This window comes from Hippocampus comes, unplaced genomic scaffold, assembly GCF_001891065.2.
Source record: "Hippocampus comes isolate QL1 unplaced genomic scaffold, H_comes_QL1_v1.1 scaffold9, whole genome shotgun sequence".
Lineage (NCBI taxonomy): Eukaryota > Metazoa > Chordata > Actinopteri > Syngnathiformes > Syngnathidae > Hippocampus > Hippocampus comes.
In genome coordinates this window covers 1,993,369-2,009,218 of record NW_017805275.1, presented here as the reverse complement: position 1 = coordinate 2,009,218, position 15,850 = coordinate 1,993,369, and the positions used below count along the sequence as shown (strand labels likewise).

The 15,850-nt window shown below is 38.9% G+C and overlaps 2 protein-coding genes across 5 annotated transcripts in view; both read left to right on the top strand.

Moving 5' to 3' along the window:
* Positions 1–4,148: 4,148 nt before the first annotated feature.
* nkx3-2 (NK3 homeobox 2) lies at positions 4,149–10,159 on the top strand. Of its 2 annotated transcripts, none has more exons than XM_019869678.1 (2): positions 4,149–4,726; positions 9,276–10,159. In XM_019869678.1, the coding sequence occupies exons 1-2, from the start codon at positions 4,390–4,392 to the stop codon at positions 9,698–9,700; spliced, it is 762 nt and encodes a 253-aa protein (XP_019725237.1). In that variant the 5' UTR covers positions 4,149–4,389; the 3' UTR covers positions 9,701–10,159. The 2 variants fall into 2 exon arrangements, with proteins under 2 accessions (XP_019725237.1, XP_019725236.1); XM_019869677.1 differs by having other exon boundaries at positions 4,151–4,747.
* Positions 10,160–13,397: 3,238 nt separating this feature from the next.
* The window catches only part of rab28 (RAB28, member RAS oncogene family), a 34,466-nt gene continuing 32,013 nt past the window's right edge, over positions 13,398–15,850 (top strand). The window contains exon 1 of one of the 3 annotated variants that reach the window (XM_019870094.1): positions 13,398–13,826. In XM_019870094.1, coding sequence (XP_019725653.1) covers positions 13,752–13,826 — 75 coding nt within the window. In that variant the 5' untranslated portion in view covers positions 13,398–13,751. The remainder of the gene's footprint in view (positions 13,827–15,850) is intronic. The other 2 variants (XM_019870093.1, XM_019870092.1) reach the window with 2 other exon arrangements.

Sequence of the window (15,850 nt, the reverse complement as noted above, 5' to 3'; positions counted from 1 at the left end):
CTTGATAGGAAAATGCTTCCCCACCCCTGATCTTCTCATAAAATGGGAGTTTAAAAGCTCATAAGTTTTGAATGGGATCCAAGTCGGCCTCCCTTGACTGTATTAAGTGTTCTGTTTTGTGGGGGCTCCTCCATTTCATGGCATGCAAGCGAAATTCCTCCCTGGGATACAAGGAGTAAAAAAAAAAAAAAAAAAAAAACCCCGCCTCACTTAAAAGGCTGCTTCCCTTCCCTTTTCTCCCACTTTCCAGCCTTGAGCTTGATTGAGTGTGCCATCCAGATGGGGATGATGGGGATATTTGGTGAGAATTACTTTTTAAAAGGGGTGGGGGGCGCATTAATTGTAAATGACTCTTGGCAGTTTCCCCACTCTGCCACTCCACCCATCTCACCCCCCACCCCTCCCCTTTGCTCCATCTGAACACAATTTGGCAGAAATTCTTTGAAAAGATGAGGGTGTTCTTATTGGGAGATGTGAAAAAAAGATGGCGAGTTAACAGCGGTGTTACCATGGCGATGCTCAGGCACATTTCTTTTAAAAACACAAGATTGAGGTAACAAGATGAGGCAGGTTGAAAAGAAGAAGAAAAAAATGATTTGGGGTGCCGTTGGCCTAATGTGCCATTTAAATTGATTTCCTCACTATACAGCTGGCAGGGAGCTGCTTGTTATTGTTATTATTATTATTATGGTATATTAAGGCATCATCTCTCTGCAGCGAGAAAGGAGAGGGGGCGAAAAAAAAGAAGCCACCACTCTCAACCGTTTCCCGGCAGAGCCATTAAGTGCAAACATATCAACTTTCAAGCACGTTTTTTCTTTTATGAAACAGTAGGTTTGATTCTGGCCAGCAGATGGAGCCCTCTTGTCTGCAGAAACGACCTTTGCACGTTGTTTAAAAAAAGTTGGGTGAATGAACTCAAAAAATTCAAGGAAACAACGTTGCTCGGTGTTGAATTCAACATATTGCTTCAAATTTTGCCGAAAAGAATTCCATTCTATAACAAAGAACTTACCGAACTATAGTCCCTAATGGAACAACACTTTTAAGAAATCCCCCCCCCCAAAGAGTTTGTTGCTTTATTGTTTCCAGAAAGGCCAATAGCTATTTTTCAAAGTCTTTCCATCTTAAATTGTTTTGAATTAATCTTAGATTGTTTTAGAATTGATAAATACATCCAACAATCAATTGAAGTACTTGTAAACTGCAGTTCATCCTCTAAATTGGTAAATCTAATAAAAATAGACGAATAATGTATGTCAAAATAAATGTGATTAATGTTTTGTTTTCAATAAAATACTGCTTATTGATGTATAAAACAAGCAGCTTGTACAGTTGTCGGTAATTCTTTGGGCTCAATATATGATTTTTCTTTTTTAAATGACCCTATTTCACAAAAATAACCCACCATACCTGCATAAATAATTTTATTTGTGACAAATCAATTTTGAAACGTTAAAAGAAAATATCTGCATTCTTTATTTCGACACGTTACAGCCATGCAAAATATTTTGAGGCTAGACGCTTGATCTAGGTATCTGCATAAAATAATTCACTTTGCATTGAATCAATACAATCTAATGATTATTGTTTAAAAAAAACTGAATATGAATGTAAATTATTTTTAGGTCCGTCTCGTCATGTGATTGTTTTCAATGGCTCGTTTTCTTGGTTCGGTTTTCAGCTTTACAACTCATGTTTCAGGACGCTTCATTTCAGCACGTGTTGTGTAGCGACGCCACTATTTAGTTGTTAATAGGCAGTGCTGTTTTTTTTACTGCGCGAAATTCTCCATTGTGTACACTCACCAAAATTCACCCGAAATGAGTCGCTATCTCTCTCTCAGAGAGAGAGAGAGAGAGAGAGAGAGAGAGAGAGATACACTGCAGCATATGTATAGTGACACATTACTGATACAGTAATTTCGTAATGTCCCCTCCCCTTTGCTGCTCATAAATTCCGTTGTGTCCAAAGACAAAAGAAAATGTGACATTCATGCAAACTGGGCAGAAACAGCTAATACAAGTAGTAGGATATACAGTACAATAACAAGGTGTGCTGCTGCAAGAAAATATACCAGATGTTGCCATTACCACCTCATCTGTTTTTAAAATATTTATTTATTTATTGAACAGCCACGAAGGTCACGTGATTGCGTCCAGAAGAAACTCCTGCAGCGTAGGACATTTGAGATCTGAATTTGATGTATAAAAAAACTCATGATATGGCAATATGACATTGTTGTATTGTCAGACAACCTGAGAAAGTCCAGCGACCACCATAACGCGTTCATGCAAAAGAAGTTAGTGTAATCGGGTTGACTGATGACAATCGTTCCAATATTATTATTTCATTAACGCAGTCGTTAATTATAAAAACTACGCAACTTTGGCATAAAATCCGGAATTCAAAATAATTTTCTCCAAGCTAATTCAGAGTGTACGACACGAGCAAATTAGCAAATATGACAAATCGAAATAAGATGTCAGTTTTTCTGCGTTCTATCAATTCTTTTTTATTTATGTTCCTAGTTTATTTATTTTACTTCAAATCGAAAATTAAATCGGCAAAGTTGTCAAATTGTCCATTACGCACTCACATGACATTTTATCACATGTTCTCAATGTATCTCACCTCGTTTCAAATGTCTTTTTAAATCCTAAATTCTTTATTTCATGCATTTCAAGTGACGTAATAAACGGCATGGAACTTTATGGCGCATATTTATGGGTATCTTTCACATCGGTTGAGAACAGTTTTTTTTAGTTTTTTTTTTAGTTTAAAACATTATTTTCAAGCTCTGTCTTTTGTGTAACAAACAGTCAAATAAGAATAGCATACACGACATTCAATTTATTTATTTAAAAATTAACAAGACTTGGAATTGCTCATCGAGTTGTTTTTCCCCCTCATGCATTTATTGTGGCTTAAAAATGGAAAATGTTTTAAATCACGCAATATGCTAGTTTTATAAGATATGTGGTCTATAAAACACAAGTAGATACTTTAACACGCACATAACAGAGGCGTTATATATTCATTTTGCTTTTTATCTGAAACAATTCGTTCGATCCTTCAAATATATTTGTAATAATTCGTTCTGGTTTGTGTGCACGTGTGAGTGTGTGGATGTTTGCGCGTGTGCGTGTACGCGCGTGTGTATAACAAACACAAAAAGCATCATTTGTTTCGTACCAGACTCCCTGAACGAACATGTTTGGTCTGTCAGTGGTTAATGGTAATGAAAAACTGGAGAGAGTCGGTTTGATGTTGCGTTTCAGGTACGAGATGGAGTGGGGGGGAATTGTATTAAACACAGAAACGCTTGGTAAATGTATCTCTTTTACTAAAAGTATGCAGAAAAAATGTTTTGTAAAGTTAATTAAAATGAAAACCGATGAAATAGAGTAGATTAGATTAATTTTAAACCGTGTATTTCTTTCAGTAATTTTGTGGTTGCTCAGTGGGTTGGGCGACTCACGTCGCATAACTGTTCTAATTTGTTCAACCATATTGAAAGCGGCGTGACGTAATTTACGGAAGTGGTTTTCCCTCGGCTTTCGACCAATGGGGGACGGTGTTGGGAGGCTGTCACGCGAACAGTCACACACTTGCAGGGACCGATACGTCCAGACTCACAGGTGATGCAGGGCCAACAAATAAAACGTCGAGTCGATGAAGATGTTGATTAGGTGTTGAATACACACACAAAAATTGAAATAGTCGAATTAGTGTAATAAAGGTAAAATAAATATGTCTGGGTTTTATATAGTTGACAGAAATGAAAATTCGTTTAGGTAGTTTTGATGTTGTGTTCAAATACACGACAAAAAGTGAGAGAAATTAATATTTAACGTGGTTGATGAAACAAATCTCTAATGAAACGTGAGTGTGAAATACAAAATTAACATATAAATTAAGAAGGCTATAATTATAAAAAAAATAGCGTTTTACATAAAATGGGTGGTTGCTGAGTAGACTGTCTTCATTTATTTATTTATTTTTTAGATTGTCTTAATACAGTATCTCCGACTATCATCCAGCGTGACGTCGTGACAATCACCAATACGAAAGTGGTTTGCCCTCGACTCTCAACCAATGGGAGGCGGCGCTGGGAGGCTGTCAGTCACAGGTAAGGCAGGGCAAAAAAAGAAAAAAAAGTTGTCTGAAAAGGGCCGGAGCTGGGAACGCGATCGCGCTGATGGCACAGCTATGCGGAGGGACAGCATCGCGCCCGCGGATTTTCCAGCGAGTTGTTCCCGCGGGGATGCGAGCCAGAACGTGGCACTCAAGCGGAGCTCAAAATTCATCCACGGATGACCTGACCCCCATCTTTCCCACCCGACCAGCCTAATCGTGCCACTTTTTCGAAACTTTTGCAATCTGAATATGGCCGTCCGTGGCAACTCGCTCATGCCCTTCTCCATCCAGGCTATCCTAAACAAGAAGGACGACGGCAGACACTTGCCCGATTTGGACGTGTGCTTCTCCAAGACGACGTGCTGGAAAATATTCGGGGACGTGCACTCCGCCTCGGGGGAACCGCCCGAGAAGAGCTACGACTCGGACTCGGGGCTGAGCGATGACAACGACGCCAAACCACCGGGGGTCGCGCAGGGCCTGCAACCGGAGAAGGGCGCCGGGACAGCTTCGGACGTGCCGGAGGAGAGCCCGCAGGAGGAGACGGACCACGAATCCGCCGCTGCCGAGAACACCAAGAGTGACAGTGAGCTCAAGAACGCCGCAGGTAAGAGCGAGAATACTCCATGTCCGCTGAAATTTAAGCACACTTGATCATTTTAAGTGTATTCATTCATAAAACGTGTCCAGTTTTAAAATAACTGTTTTATAATATCACCACTGGTAAAAATAAATAAATAAATAAATAAATAAACAGCAGCGCAGAATAAAGCAGCAAATATGACGCGCAATAATAAACTAAAATAACTAAATAGTGTTGTTTGCAATGTTGTTGTTTTTTTTTGTTAATGTTGTTTTTTGTTAAGTAAAACCCTTAACGTGTTCGTGCGGTGATTAATTTACGTAAAACAGCAGTTTACGCAATTACGCGTGGCTAAACCCCTATCTGATATATATATATGAACAAAGAACTTACTGTTGTAAATAAATGTTTTAGTGAATATTTGGGCGGTCTGCAGACACACTTGAGTTTGAGCAATTTATAACGTTCTTATTGAAGGTTCTATGCGTTCATTCACAAACCGTGTCCATTTTACGATACATATAAGAAATTAAAGTGTTGCAGTTTTGCAGAGTAAACAGCACACAGGCAGACCCGCTCCAAAAAGTGTTATTTACAATGACTTAATGTGTTTGATTAAAAAAAAAAAAAAAAAAACTTTTAAGTGACAGTGTGATGATGAATTTTCCTGCAGATATTACGCATCAATGTCAAGTATAAGTTAAAGGATTCAGGGATCCTTTTGCAGCGTATATTCACTGTCCTAAAAGTTGATTTTTTTAAAAGTAATTCAGATTCCCCTGCCTACACACACACACACACACACACACACACACACACACACACACATATATATATATATATAGTCGACAAAAAATATTTGTGTGTGTGTGTGTGTGTGTGTGTGTTTGTGTGTGTATGTGTGTGTGTGTGTTCATCAGTATTACATAATATGGCCATAACTTGACATTTTATGCATGAATGTATTACATTAAGAGGTTCAGAGTCACCTGTAACTGGACTACATCCAAAATAATCAGATGCATTTTCTGTGAAGTCACTCCCATTCATCTCATAATTTACCCCTCAACCCCCATGCACCAAGTTTTAATGATTATTTGGTTACCCTGCTTGTGCAATCCTAAAATTTAATCTGCATGCAAGGATGGCAATAAAGTTTAGACTCTAAACTTTAGAATTTTACTTTTGATGCACCCAACTCTTTGTGATGAAATCTTATTTCATCACATTATCTTACTCATAATGGGAAAAATAACAACAGCATAACGTCCCAATCCGCAATAAAGTACGTTTGTGAAGTATCCCATATTTAGACTATACAAAACCATTAATCTGATTTAAATACAAAGAAATGAATACAATATGTAAAAAATAAAATTATAATAAAACCCAACAAAAACCAACAACCTCATATAGTCTCATGGGTATTATAGTTCTCATTACGAGAACCATATTAAACGTTCAATTCCTCACATAGAGGTCTTAAGTTATTTCTCCCATCCAGTAATCTAAATATTAATAATAATAGAAAATATACTTGTGGTAAATAAAAAAAAAGTATTCATGTTTCTTTTGTATGAAGCAAATTATGATATAAATAAGTATTCTTGCAGCCATATACAATATAAATAATGTAATTAATTTTTTTAGAATAGATAAATACTAGTGCACTTTAAAAATGTGTGAATCTCCATCAAAAATACAGTGACATAGTCATATCACTCAATACTTCACCCTATTTCTGATTCAAAAATGGTGTCTTCAATGGAAAAAAAATGCTTTTATTAAAAATAATAATAATTAGGACACTGAACAGTCATGTGCATATATATTTAAATTTGTTTGGGTAACGGTAAAAAGATTGTCAAAAATATGTTGGCAAATGACTTTCTGATTCATTTTCTTTTACATGTTTTTTTCCCAACATACCGGTTTAGTATACGTATTTTAGCAATAAGATTTTTGGTTCAAATTTCATTATTGAGCTTATCAATAAATAAATAGACGTTTGGGAAACCCTGAAAGACATGGAACACTGAATATTGGGGGCTTTAACCTTGGGATTCCCAAATTAAAACATTCACTTTAACCAGTGTAAATCACTTGAATGTTTGAGAATAATTATACACATGAAAATAAACATAAATTAGCAGAGTTTCATGGTCATATAGTCGAAAAGTGGCATGCACTTCATTCAAGGGATTGCTGATGAGGGGGCACATTCATTTGTAAGTGAAATTTTGCATATACAAAAAAGCGGGTGCAATGTGTTACAATGATGTTAAAACCAACCATTACAAAATTACAAATGTTCTATACATATGTTCATGCATATGATTTTTAGGGGTACAGTACTTTGAGTACAGGTGTCAAAGTCAAGGTGCCACTTCACTTTTTGTGGCTGAATAAAGTAAATAAGGTGTGGCTACTTTCTGTTTCTTGCTCCATGCATTTCAGTTTGCATCTCATTTTGTTAGAAATTCTATGTAGAAATTGCTGTTTTTCTTCATTTTAAACAGATATTCCACACCCTTTTTTCACCACATTCCTGCTAAACCGAAATACAATGGTGACCCGATGTAAGGATTTTTCAAGAAACAAGCCGCTGTTCTGTCAATTTCTTTCGGCTTTGACTTATGAGCAAAAATGTGTATTCAAGCGCTGTCGTGGCACCGAACTCAGTTCAGCAGTTTGGCAAAGTGAACAATTCACACTGTTTAATGCGCCCCCCCCCCCGCCCCCATTGATGTTTCCTGTCAAACAAAACATAAATAAAAAATGAGTGTTGTGTATTTAAAACAACCACAAATTTTTGCCTGAGTGAAATCCATCTTGCTCAGTCCTAACAAAGAATGCAAATTGCCATCGCCAGGCTTGTTGCAGTTCTATGAGCCTCCAAGCAATTGATATTTAAAAACAAATGGTGGGGCAAAACATGGAGACAGACAATAGAACACTACTCAGAGGCATACATTCTTCATCCTCTGCGAAGAGCAGATAACATTCCTCCAGCAGTGACCATCTCTGTGTACATCTCTACAATATGTCTCGATTATACTGCCTCCAGGTGGCTATGGCGCGCACAATAAAAGGAGAGGCACAATGACCATTGAGTCGAGGTAAAAAAAAATGTGGCAGAAATGGTTTGCTTCTGGATATTTTTTTTCCTTGTTAAAAACAACAAATCACCCCAAAAAATTGTTTCTGGAGGGGCTGGCATGGATTGTCATTTTCATTCATATCAATGAGGAAAGATGAAAAAAGAGGAGATTTTTTTTTTTCGAGTTAGAAAATGAGCTTTTATCTCACAGCACCACTGTATTTTGTATTTGTCACAATTTCCCATGACATCTGATTTAGATTTCAATTTGTTGCAGCAATCTGTAACACTAGTCAAGAGCAAAATTTGATCAGGGATGGCTTTATGTTGTCCCGGAACGTATTTTTGACACAATTTTTTTTTTCTGAGCACATCAATTTTTTGGCAAATGTACATTTTTTCTTTGACCGATAAGAGCTTGCACACTACAAAATTTAGCTATGATGTTTCAGAAAATAATTCCACCTTTTGCTGAACCAAACCCGTAATTCATAATTGTTAAGACATATAATACTATACAGTATTACATAATATATGACGGTTGTTATATTATGATTATTATGAAAAACTAATGCACTTCAAGTAAAAAAAAAACAAAACGGGACAGACTTGGAATCAGCGCAAAAATCGAGAAAAGTTTACTTGCACCTCTGATCTGATTAGACAAATTGTAAAAAATTGTTGACCACTAATATAATTATAATGCGGTGATGAGACATTTCCAAATATAATGCCCCACTGCCTTCTACTACAATGTGAGTACATGCCTAACACTTTTTTTGGGGTTGGCGTATTTGGAATGACATCCAGGACAAACGTAGTGCGTCAATAATGCAATTTTGAGTGAGTTGATTTCTGTGAACTAATGTACAAAATGAGTTCTTGCACTTTACATTTTCTTGTTTAGCACTTTTGTGTCATGCTTGAATGGTAATTTTATGCAAGAGGGCCCTTTGCCCCGGAAAAAAAAAAAAAATCACAGTATGGTTATTGTTTGCTTCATACCCATTGCTGTTGGGTTAGGATAGTGGATCTTCATCCATCCACTGAAAAATGTACTGTTATGAAAAATGATATCTCTTCAGACTCCACACATTCAATCCCAAGTATTTATTTAAATATATAAATTTTTTCCAATATTTTTTTTCAAACGTTAGGGTCAAAAAGGCTCTGAAAATGGCTGGCACTGAATGAGTTAAGACTATGTACTTTGGACGTACATGCACTTATTTTGTCCATATTTTAAATTACATTTTTTTGGTCATACTGTATATTTAGAAAAGTGCATGACCCTATGTGGCCCTCCAGTAGCTCTGATGAAAAATAGTTTCCACCTGCAGCATTTAAGTTGCCCATCCCTGCTCTACAGTGTGAGCACAAACCTCTGATCCTTTTTGCATATGTATCGTTTGACCTCAAAGCGTCCTAAAGTGCCTTTATGACCTATTGTAGACTGTGGCTGCCCCGCTGACGAGAAGAGTGCCGAGCAGCCCAAGGCAAGGAAGAAGCGCTCCCGGGCGGCCTTCTCCCACGCGCAGGTCTTCGAGCTGGAGCGCCGCTTCAACCACCAGCGGTATCTCTCCGGGCCCGAGCGTGCCGACCTGGCCGCCTCCCTCAAGCTGACAGAGACTCAGGTCAAGATCTGGTTCCAGAACCGGCGCTACAAGACTAAGCGTCGCCAGATGGCCGCTGACCTGATGGCATCCACGCCGGCTGCCAAGAAGGTGGCCGTCAAGGTGCTGGTGCGTGATGACCAGAGACAGTACAGTCCCGGGGAGGTGCTGCGGCCTCCGCTGCTGTCCCTGCAACCCTCCTACTACTACCCGTACGCGTACTGCCTCCCTGCATGGACACTCTCATGCACGGGGAACCCGTGAAAACAGAGCGGACTCTATTTATTTGCAGACATTTTTTTTTTTTTTTTTTTTTTTTGACATAAGGAACTTTAACAGCCCATTTTTTTTTCAAACCGAAGTGGAAGTCAATGATGGGGACCTAATTGGACATTTGTTCGTTGATATATTTACATCCTACCTCTGCAGTGATTGACAGTTGTTGGTTTTTTACTTTTCATTAAGTTGCAAGCTGTGTTTACTCCCCCACTGCCCTTTCTGTCTTATTTTCTCGCTGTCTTTGTAAAGGTAAGATATTTCAGCACTTTTTGGGAAGCATTTTTGTGGAGGGGAGAAAAAAATAAGCAAAAACTAATGCCTCTTTAAAATGTAATGTGTGCTTGTGTTTTGGATGGTAAAAAAATATTAAAACATATCAGTTTACTATGATGTGGTGCAATTTTGTTTTGAGGCTTTTTTGGTGTCTTTTGAAAACAGAATCTGGATTCAAGGAAATAAAGAAAAAATGTTAAAGCAAAACAAGCATTGCATTACAAAAGCAATAAGTAAGAAAAAAATCTGGCATGAAAATGATGAAATGAGCAGAGAAAAAATATCTGGAATTACTTTGGTGTGGGTCCCATTTTGATTTGAGGATTCAATTTCTAGAGTGGCTCAGTATTAAAACAAGCAGAAAAAAGTTTTTGTTTTTATTCTGTCATTTTTGGCATTAGCTGCCATTTTTTTTAGATTGGGTTCAACATTTAATGAGAAATGAGTCTTGATTTGGATGCAGAACCCAATTATATTTCTACCATACAGTGTTTATTCTGAATCAAATAACCACAAGGATCACATGTCACAATTTGGTTTAAAATTGAATTGGAAAAAATGGTCATGTTGCTACTTGCACCATTTACAGTGTTGTGTTATCTTATAATGAGAATTGGGATATTACATATTATCAAAAAAAAAAAATCAAATGCACACCGTCTTTGTAACGTATAGCTTCTCTAACATCCAAGTTTACAGTATTCTCAATTACATGCAAATCTTAAAAGGGTAAATGCCTTGACAATGTGGTCTCTATTAATGATGGTCTGTAGCCTGGTTATTAACTGTTTTCATTCCCACACCACCAGTTCTAGTTCTTCTACATTCACGTAGCAAAGAATATAAATACATGAAGGTCATATTTGCTGAGGGAAAATTTGTTGACAAGAATTATCTTCAATTTGAATGGCAGGAATCAGGACTTCAGAAACTAAATGACTATCCATTTCTTCTTCTTTTACTCCAGACAAAGATTACTAACAGCATTTGTGCTGCAACAACCAATGTGATTTCATGGCACTGTATTCACATTGTTATTCAAAAAGTTGAAATCTACAAACACCAGCAAGATTTAAGTGTGAGTCAGAAGGGATAATGCGGGTGCTTGTTGTGGGATTTTAGGCTTCAATTCGTCAAATATCATAGCATCAATAAATAGCCCTCCATTTTCAACATTCAAATGAGTGACACTTACATTCCAAACAAACATGGTCTGTAAATGATCTATTTTCACCCACTTCCTGACTGTAGTTTACAAGATTCTAATTTTGTCAACTTGCTGAAACTTCCTATCAAGCACATGCCATCTGGTGTCAGAGAACAAATAAAAGACAACAAATATCCATCCATCCATTATCTGAAACCGCTGATCCTCACGACGGCCGCGGGCATACTGGAGCCTCTTCTAGCCATCTTTGGGCAGTAGGCGGGGGACACCTTGAACTGGTTGCCAGCCAATCGCAGGGCACACACAGGCGAACAACCATCCGCGCTCAAGCTCACACCTAGGGACAATTTTGAGTCTTCAGTCAGTCTGTCATGGATGTTTTTGGAATGTGGGAGGAGACACGGAGAAAATCCAGCAGGCGCAGGGAGAACATGCAAGCTCCAAACAGGAAGCCTGGATCAAGTGGGATTTTATTATATCATATGATGTACAGGGCAGCACGGTAAGTGAGTGTGTAACACATCTGCCTCACAGTTTCGGGATTTAGAGTTCGAATCTGGCCTCCGGCCTTCCTGTGTGGAGTTTACATTGGTTTCTCTCTCACATTCCAAAAATGTGTTTGTTAAGTTAGTTGAACACAATGTTCTAAATTGTCCGTATGTGTAAATTCGAATGTGAATGATTGTTTGTCTAGAAGTACTTTGTGATTGGCTGGCAACGTGTTTGCAGCTTCTTGCCCAAAGTCAGCCGGGCTTGGCTTCACCTCACCTGTGACTCTAATGAGTGTAAGGTGTTTAAAAAAAAGGAATAGGTGTCCCTTTAGTCTCACATTTGGAAAAATGCACAATTTCAATAAATGAAATGTTATTTGATTGAAAAATTAACTTTTCAAAATGATTTTCACCATTTGGAATTCTGATCAAATTGTGGATGATTTCCAAATGTGGTGGAGATCGCAATTAGATTATTTTCCAAAATGGGTCAGCCCTCCCAGGAAGGCAACAAAATGCATGGCAATATTTAACTGTTAATGATTGCACTCATTTGTGCAGGTTGAGGTCCAATAAAGGAGTGAAACCAAAAGAGCCCTTTAACGCTGTTCTCTTGCAATCAGGATGAAGGTTGAGGGTTATTCTCTGCACCTATACCACGCGGGTAACAGAATGAGTCTTATGAGGGGATAGAAGATGACAGATTCAGGATGTCGAGTGGTGGTGCCTTTTCCATTCAAGCATAATGATGCTATTCAAACCATTTAAACCAATGAGGAAACAAAAATATGAAGGACGGGGCATAACAGCTGTCATTTCGAGATATGCTGTGGCCCAAAACAAACAAATTAACCTGACAAATATAGGCCTGTGTGTGTGTGTGTGTGTGTGTGTGTGTGTGTGTGTGTGTGTGTGTGTGTGTGTGTGTGTCTAATGTATATACTGTATTTGTTGTCGGGCAGCCCGATGGTCAACTGCTTAGCACGTCATCTTCACAGTGCGGAGGAACAGGGTTCGATTCCTGCATGGAGTTTGCATGTACTCGCTGTGCCTGCATGTGTTTTCTCCAGGTACTCCGGTTTCCCCCACATTCCAAAAACATGCATGGCAGGTTGTATGGGCACTCCAAATTGTCCCAAAATTGCCCCAAACTGTGATTGTAAGCACGAATAGTTGTTTGTCTATGTGTGCCCTGCGATTGGCCGACAACCAGTTCAGGGTGTACCGCGGCTACTGGTTGAAGGAAGCTGGGATAGCCTCCAGCACGCCCACGACCCTTGTCAGGATAAGCGGATTGGAAAATGGATGGAATCAGCCTATGTGTGTTTTAATTACATTTTAATGCGTCAACGTATATGGGAGGGCTAAAAAAAAAAAAAAACTTTTTTTTTTCAATTTTTTAAAGCCTCTCTATATTGTGGAATTTGATCTATTGCAGGTGAGTTTGGAAAGTACGACCACGAGAAACGTTGGTTAAGGACCTCTTTGTAATACAATCAACAAGCTCATAAACGTCCACAGATATGCCAGAGTGTTTATTTGGCATTCACGATAACACATAAAACACAAGGCACCTCAGAAAGTATTAACTTTTTTACTTTCTTGCAAGCAAAGACCTCCCACAATACGAGATTAAAATTTTGCAGCCACCCACCCACATTTCTGGTCGGCCTTTGTTACCATAGCAACGTCTTTCTTACTATAGCAACGCAGCAACGCGTCACATTCTGGACACAACCATTCTGAAGCCTCGCGGCTGCTATTACGCTTCTCAAGCGCTTCCACGCCGTTGTGACGATCACCACAGACACAAATCTCTAGTTGAGGGCCCTTGTGTGTGTTTTAATGCTTGAAATGTGTCCGTTTTGAACCGAAATAGTTTGCTTTTCATCAGTTTAAGTGTTTCTGTCGACCTAGTCGAGGTTAGTGGCCAAGTTGGTACAGTCAAAATGGCGCATGGTTGCTTATTCGACGCTGTACTAATCCGTCTGTGATTATTAGCTGCCTAGATTTCGGATTCAAATCCTCGAATCGTGGAGCTCTTTGCTTGGAAGGGGGTCTCATTATCTCTTTGCCAGACACTGGCTGAGCACAAGGCGGTGTCATGTCGGACTCGGAGGAGGACAGCCAGGACCGACAGCTTAAAATTGTGGTCATCGGCGACGGCGCTTGCGGGAAGGTGAGCGTCACCCTACGAAAGCTTAACTGTACTTCACAATAATCAAGTCAGATTTGTCCACACGCCAAGGGCGTGTTAATTTTGCCACGTAATTCCATGACTCCGATGTTGCTCGGGCTCCTCGGGACGCTGCTCCCGACTCTGCAGTGGCTCTTTGGGTCACCATGGCGACCGACGCTTAAAACGACACATGCTAAGTGAGCAGTTAGCTGACAAGCCGGAGGAGACGTGATGCGACGCTTTTAACGAGGAACCAGTTATTTTCAGAGGACACCTGAACGCATCTCAACACTTTTTTGTTGGTTTTACCAGTGCCATTCAGTAAACTAATGGATCTATCTGTGCCCACGTATCTGGTTTTACAGTTCCAAATTTCCTCATCATGCACCAATAAAGGTTACCTTATCCTACTACTACTCTAGTACTACCACGGCCAGCTGTTTGAGCATTTATTCGATATCCCATTTTAAGGCAAGAACTTTCATACACGAGGTAACTCAATGTGCTTCATATAGTTCCAAAACACTGAAAGGCTACGTTTTAGGAGAAAATTCAACATTTCCGGCAAAATAATTTAAGACAGTTAAACAACATTGGAATTGACATCTAAAGAAAAGTAGAGAAATAAAACGTAGCTAAGACCCGAACTCTTGCAAAGGATGCATTTTTGTCCACACATGTGGACGCCAGGTCGTAGGAGGTTAACCTCTTTGCCAGACATAACATAACTAAAAAAATGTACACTAAAAGAGCATGTTTTGGGAAAAATAAATACAAATGCTCGAAAAGACCTTAATCATTGGTCAGAAAAAAACAACAAATTTTAAACCTGGATTCAAAATCATACACACATGGGGCCAGCATCAGTTCTGTTGACAGTTTATTCCGTTTGCGTGTAGCATAATAGCAAAATGCTGATGCACCGTGTTTGCTTTGAACTCTGGGCTTCACGAAGTGACCTGACTTTAAGGTTCATGTCAATTTAGCGCAATATCAAATAGTTGGTCAAAAGTCTTTTTGGTAAGCTTTTCCGAGACAACAATGTAAACTGTTGTGTTGCCAATACATGCTCAAATGGTATTCAATGTCCACATATCCAGCTGAAGGTTGAAGGTCCATGTACTAGTTCACTCATTGATCTCATTGGTAGGACAACTTTGACATTCTAAAACAACAACTACATGTTACCAATGAAGCAAAACTGGCAGTTGACAACTGCGTGCTGCTACGAGTACTTCTAGTAAAGTGACTGAAAACTATTCAGAGATTCATAGGGTTTTTTTGTGGCATGTATTCATTAGTTAGCAGGCTACTACTTCCTTTGCGGTGAATGAAGAACAGACAGGGGGTGGCAATTTGATTATGTGGAGTTGGATGGTTCCAATGCTACCATAATGACTCACAAAGTATAAAAGTAAAATAAAAAATAAAATGAAATAAATGCATATCTTATCCAGATGGTCACCAGTCGGTTTGTTTGAAACGTCATCTCTGAAGTGTTCATTTGAGTGCTGTGAAAAAGGCTCGTCATAAAAACAAGGCTGGTGCTGATCTCAGACTTTTTCACTGTACTGTCAGTGGGATTACAGTACTAGAAATCCTGAACAAGAATACAACTTCAGTTCCACCCCATTTTACCAGAAGTGTAGTTTTCATTGAGCCACGATAAAAGGGCAACTTCAGGCTCGCACAGCAACATTGCATTTCATTGCATTAGCGTGTCATCGGCTCTCAAGTTACACCGTATGAGCTCTTTTTCCTCGACGATAAATTACTGGTTTTTGCAGAAGATTAAGCTCACCACATGTTGGGAAACTAACATCACCATTAGCAACTTCATGCACAAGTCTACCATTATGGAGGACCGCAAGCACGAGCTGCCCGTAACTCTACCGTGTTATATAATTGTGTAATTTATTATCCAATATGGGTTTCCCAAAGAGTTTGACCGTGTGTCGTCTTGGTTAAGGAAGGTTCAACTCACTAATTCTGCACAGAAATATTTTCAGTGGTAGCATTTATAA